The sequence below is a fragment of the Adelges cooleyi genome, unplaced genomic scaffold, assembly GCF_023614345.1.
Source record: "Adelges cooleyi isolate 19-005CV unplaced genomic scaffold, UGA_ACOO_1.1 ACOO_flye_CR_arks_rails_tigmint_CR_PRNA_118, whole genome shotgun sequence".
NCBI classification, from domain to species: Eukaryota; Metazoa; Arthropoda; class Insecta; order Hemiptera; family Adelgidae; genus Adelges; species Adelges cooleyi.
The window spans coordinates 1,647,617-1,653,729 of record NW_026095771.1 but is presented as its reverse complement, the minus strand read 5'-3'; the positions used below and the strand labels follow the sequence as shown (position 1 = coordinate 1,653,729).

The 6,113-nt window shown below is 28.3% G+C and overlaps 1 protein-coding gene across 2 annotated transcripts; it reads left to right on the top strand.

The window, feature by feature from the left end:
- The first annotated feature begins 394 nt into the window (after positions 1-394).
- LOC126847749 (uncharacterized) lies at positions 395-4,344 on the top strand. Of its 2 annotated transcripts, none has more exons than XM_050588145.1 (6): positions 395-459; positions 780-830; positions 1,363-1,536; positions 2,727-2,819; positions 3,033-3,147; positions 4,093-4,344. In XM_050588145.1, the coding sequence occupies exons 2-6, from the start codon at positions 789-791 to the stop codon at positions 4,341-4,343; spliced, it is 675 nt and encodes a 224-aa protein (XP_050444102.1). In that variant the 5' UTR covers positions 395-459; positions 780-788; the 3' UTR covers position 4,344. The 2 variants fall into 2 exon arrangements, with proteins under 2 accessions (XP_050444102.1, XP_050444101.1); XM_050588144.1 differs by having other exon boundaries at positions 2,727-2,846.
- The last annotated feature ends 1,769 nt before the right edge of the window (positions 4,345-6,113 follow it).

The window sequence follows — 6,113 nt, the reverse complement described above, 5'->3', positions numbered from 1 at the left end:
TACATTTTTTTTTACATTTTATAAAGTAGTTTCCCACAATTTTTGCATAGCTTTATTATTGTATTCTACCACACAAAAGTTAAAAATATCATGTTGTCGTTTGTTGTTCATCGAAAACAAGTGATTATTTTTCTTAAACTAATTTTGTTTTGTCGTTTGTTTATTCAAATGTTTGAACTATGTTACAATAAATATTTTGTACGTAAATGCAGGCCTATTTTTCGCTGTACCCTTCATATAACTTTAGGTGTGTCACATTCTTGTGACACACCTGGTCTAAAAGTTTGTTATCGTCGTAATAACATCTTGAATAAAGCATATTTTGTCTTAAGTAAACACAATAGTATGGCGTATGCGAATATTTGCACACCTAACCAACAAACGGCATCCCGAGCACCACTAACAGCATTAGTGTGATTTTTATGTTCTTTGCGTTCAGTTTATCAAGCATTAAAAAAAGTAAGCGTTATTTGAAAATATTTTTAGTAAGACAATGGTATCGTAAGACAAGTTTTTCTTTAAATTGTAAAATGGTTCTTCTTAATGCCAACATAAAACAATTACAATTGAACATATTTATATATGTCTTTTTTTCTCAAAAAATTATTAAACTTTGGTAACGTTTACATTTCAAACTATACCATATTTAACTTTTTATAAAGTATATACATTTTTAACTTTTTTTTGGTATTTTTTAAAGCGCTAACAACTTTTGAACATTTCGTTTCGTGTACCAAGGTTATTATTTATAACAAATTATGTGTTTTTTATTGTTTTAGGTAATTAAGATGAAATCCATCATGAGTGTTGTGTATTTATTCGGTCTTATTGTAAGTAAATATAGATTTTAGACTAAATTTGAATTGTATATAATATTTAAAAAATAATTGCTGTTAAACATTTTTTACGGACTGTTTCAAAATGTTTTAAAAGCCAGATATTAAACACTACAATATTAGCCAGAAACTTGATGTTTCAATATACTAGCTTGTTACTGCTTCTTAATATACTATATCTATAATTCCACCACTACTCTAAATGAATTCGGTACTTCAACGAGACATGAAAATGGTCCCAAAACGACTGTGATAAATTTATATCTGTGATAATTATTTGTTTGTTGTGATTTTTTTATTGTTTAAGTTGTACGTCATGTGTGGATGACTTCTAAAAGACCATCGTAAAATATTGGGTACTTGTACTAAGATTAGTATTAACCTAACCTACATATTCGTTGGCTGTATCAATAGATTTAGATGTAATTGTATTGAACAACCACATATTTTTTCTGCTCTTTTGTGATATATATAATACTACTGCAAGTGAAGTATGTTATTACTAATATTAGTGTATATCTTTTAGGTTTCTTTGAACAGTTCGCCTATGATACCAAGCGGTGGTGAGACATCAGGGACATCAGAACCATCAGGGACATCAGAACCATCAGGGGCATCAGAACCATCAGGGACATCAGAACCATCAGAGGAAAATCAGGAAACCATCTTGCCCGAACCTATAAGAAACTATTTAGTAAATGTAAATATATAAAAACTAAGTTTTACTTAAATAGGTTATGTACTGATGATTTCCGGAGCCTCTTTAATTGATTAATACATTTTCTTTGACCTATCCTAACTGAAACTGCAAAACTAGTGTACATTAATACATTGGGTATTTGATGACGGTCAAAATCCAACATGAGTGTTGCGCTATTTTGCTGTGTATTTGTTCGGTCTTATTGTACGTAAAGTAAGATTTTGGACTAAATTTTATCTATTTTATTATTAATATAGTTTGATCCTTTTCTTTAAATATTCATATACCTAACCACTAATAAGTATAATTTTTTTCGTACATTTTTGGAATAGAAAAATAATATATAGTTTAAATTAGTTTTTTATTTTTTTTTAGAAATAATCTCAATAGTTTAATCTATATATAAATTTTATATTTTTTAAATGTTTAGAACTAATGTTCTCTTTTTTAATAGAAATAAACATTATTTCAAAATATATTTTTTTTAAATATAAATAGTATTTTACTTTTTGTATGGACAATATTATTATAATATGATTTAAAATAACCGCAGTAACTCAATCATCAATCATAAATATATGATATCAATCTTGACAGCACACAAGCTATTGCCTATTTATTTCCTTGTAATATTGGGCAATCACTAACTCCCAGAGCCTCAATAAGTTCATAATAAATTGCCTATGTGGGGTCCCAAATGTGGGAGTTCCTTCTAATGTTAATAATGAAACTATTTTTTCGTAAATATTATTTTAAAAATGCTTACTGTTAAACATTTATTACAGATTGTTTTTTTTTAAATAATCTGTTTTTTTAGAGCATTTTTGCTCTCAGGAAAAAAAATTATATGGCCCATCTCCACATTTTAATTTAGATTTTATTAAACATTTAGTTTTATCAAAAAAAAATAAATTTAATTAAATCCAGATTTTTAATATTTTATTAAAACTAAAACTTAAAAGTGTGGATAATGTAGTTTCTTAATATTTACTAAATAATTTTTCAAATACTTTTTGACTACCATCATATAATATGGGCCACTTTTACCAGTATTAGTATTCGTTGGCTGTATCAATAGATTTAGATGTAATTGTATTGAACAACCGCATATTTTTCCTACTCTTTTGTGAGATCTATAATACCACTGCAAGTGAAGTATGTTATTACTAATATTAGTGTATGTCTTTTAGGTTTCTTTGAATAGTTCGCCTATGGTACCAAGCGGTGGTAAGACATCAGGGACATCAGAACCATCAGGGAACAATCAGCGAACCATCTTGCCCGTACCTATAAGAAACTTTATTATAAATGTAAATACATAAAAACTAGTTTTTATATAGTGATCAAGCACTAATGTTGCTTAATACATTTGCTTTGACCAATCCTAACTGGAACTGCAAAACTAGTGTACATTAATACATAGGGTATTTGACGACAGTCGACAAGAACACTATGATACAAGTAATAATACTAATACTAATATGTGGGTGTTTCAGCTTTTGTCTAAATTAAATCGAAATGCATTACCCAAAAATGTATTAGAATTGATAAATGGTCCTGATTTTTTAAAAGCACTAAATGATGTAAAAGATGAAACAACTTTAAGATTCTGTGAGTATTAAAAAAGTATTTTTCTCTAATAAGAAAAGCGAAAATAAGGGAATTCAAATTGTTCATTTTCAATACTGTACAACAGTCTATTGTTTTTTTATTGGGTTTTCTTAGAAATTTATATTTTTTTAATTCTCAGTTGTACTTAGAAAAAACTTACCGAGAGGGCTTACATCTCTAAAAAAATTTACTTTTTTGGTATAGTAGAAATTAAAGACAGAAATTATCACAAAATTTAGATTTACAGTATATCAAGAGAAATTTAATATATAAATTATACCTATTTCTGAATAGGTCCATTTAGAAAAATGGACCTATTGAAAAACACATTTGTAGTCAAGCGTTTGTCAATTTTATTGTTTTCCAAAACCCAAACTTATAAATGTCTGTAACTTTGTGGAAATTTGTGTAACAAAGATCTGTAAAGCCAGCTTGAAAATATTATACCGAGTAATTCTTTTAACACTCTACACTAATTTACTTCTAAAATAATTGCAAATTTTTAGTGTTGCTTTTTGAAATTATTTTTAAATAAACCAAAATTGCTTTTACTTATAGAAACAATGTTTAAAATTAAAAATAATACTTAGTAGCTTATACATTACGGATAAATTAATTTATATGGTCGGAATTTATTAAAACCTCTTTTTTCCTGTAAATATTGCTCATACAAAAATACTTAACAACAAGCCGCATCCTAACCTCTTTTAGTACATTAGGATGGTCCTTAATAAGTCGATTTTCGAATTTTAAACAGAACGCCCCTTAAAAAGTTTCTAAGTACAATGAAAATAAGATATAAAAAGCGACAAGGTATCATGTCAGTTTTTTTTCAATGGTTGTTTTCCGACTTACGCCAACATATGTTACAATATGTTACCTAACTAATATTTTATTATTTTGATACAACGACGAGACTAAACTTGAAATATTTTTTGTATACAGTTTCGAAAGTACAACTAGACTCAGAGTTTATTGGACAGCTTATCTTTACTGTGAACTTTATTCGTGAAATAGTTTCAAAGAATCCGACAAATTTATGTGAACTGCAAATCAGTGCACGTAAATATATATACCGTTTCACAAAATCAAAATTAAGAAATATATATGCAAAGAATAAACTAAAAGATTTAATCGTTATGTTCATGACGGACGTGGAAAATTATTATAAAAACAAAAATATTAATGATTTCTAAATTTTATTATATTTGTTTTGTTTGATTGGAGCTTTATTGTTTATTTTTTATAATAAACTGTATGTTTATTATTGTTGTTATCTATTAATGGTATATTGTTATCTATTGAAGATTTAAGGCTAATTTTAAATGTCGCCCCGTTGTCATCAAAGCAAATAGATTAGTCCTTATTATATTGTATTAAGAAGGCGTCTAGCACAAGTTTTTTTTATCAAAAACCCCGTTTAGTGGGCCTAATTTTACAAACGCTGTAATTAAAACTGAGACACCAAATTTTGACATAATATAGGCAACAACATTGCCTGTGCTCTACTATGGCTCTTTTTTCCACCCAGTTAACGAATAATTAAATAATTAAGAAAGTACTTTTTTAAAAATAATGTAGCGCTGGTTGTATAATCATTGGCGTACATTCAGTCTTGCTTTGAGGGGGGGGGGGGTTGTAAAAAAATAGTTCCGAAGATATTTTAACTCTTGTTTAGAAGGCCGCATTTTATATTTTTATCTCTGATAAAATTGTAAATTCCAAATTAAATACTTTGAAAAAATAATTTCAAATTTTACTTATTCATTTTATGATTATTTTGACTATTTCAAACTGAGAGTAAAAAAGTTTTATAAAACACTTTGAAAAAACGTTTATTTACATTTTCTTTACACCAACGAAATTTCGGACTTTCTTTACACGTTTTTACTCCTTGTTTTTAGTTGCAATTTTGCTTTTGAAATGCATTTTGGTAACTATTTTGCCCATCCCTGAAAATATATTAATTAATAAAAATTAACAATAACAATAAATATTATTGTGTTATTAGTTATATGTACATATTTTTTAATAGTTTACAGTATAGGTATGCGTTTGAGCATTTGGTAGACAAAAGTCAAAACTGCATTAAAATATAATTAAATTATTATTTATTATAGTTGTTTATTTTAAGTTCTAATTTACTTCAGAAAAGTAACATTGTAACAGTTATACAATAAAAACCTACAACAATTTACAATACAACCTATAATATATCACTTTTTTACAATTTTTTTCCTGGCTCTGGGGGGGGGGGGGTTTAACCCGAACCCACGTGATTTTTGATTTATTCTTCCATGACTTGATTGGTGCGGTTTGACCGTTGAATAAAAACGCTATATGATTACTGTAGTCATCGGACTCAACACCCATCGTATAGTTTACTTTATCACAGTTCGTCACCAGTAGCCGACGCAACAAGTTGTCCTCTGTAGATGCCATTCCAAAATTCCAATTTAGTTTAAGATCAAATCACTCAACGGTGCAACAACTTCTTCGTCTAACGGAACATATAAGCACTTCATTTGAAAGACACTGTCATACTGAGGCAGTCTTTGTTGATATCTCTAAGGCCTTCGATAAATAATGGCACAAGGGTCTTTTGTACAAACTAAGAATTATCAATACGCCGAAAAACTTATTTAATATAATTAACTCCTTCCTATCGAATAGAAAATTCACTGTCAAAATAAATGATAATATCTCTGACCTTCGGTCTATCTCAGCTGGAGTTCCTCAAGGCTCTAAACTGGGTCCCATATTATTTAATATTTATGTAGCTGACTTTCCGCAGTCACCACGTACTAATATTGCCCTCTTCGCTGACGACACAGCTATTTACAGTGAATCCCGTAATATTGAAGCGATAACTGTCAACCTACAGGACCATCTCGATATATTACTAAACTGGTGCAAAAACTGGAAAATACAAATAAATCCTTCACAAAGCACAGGACTTATTTTTA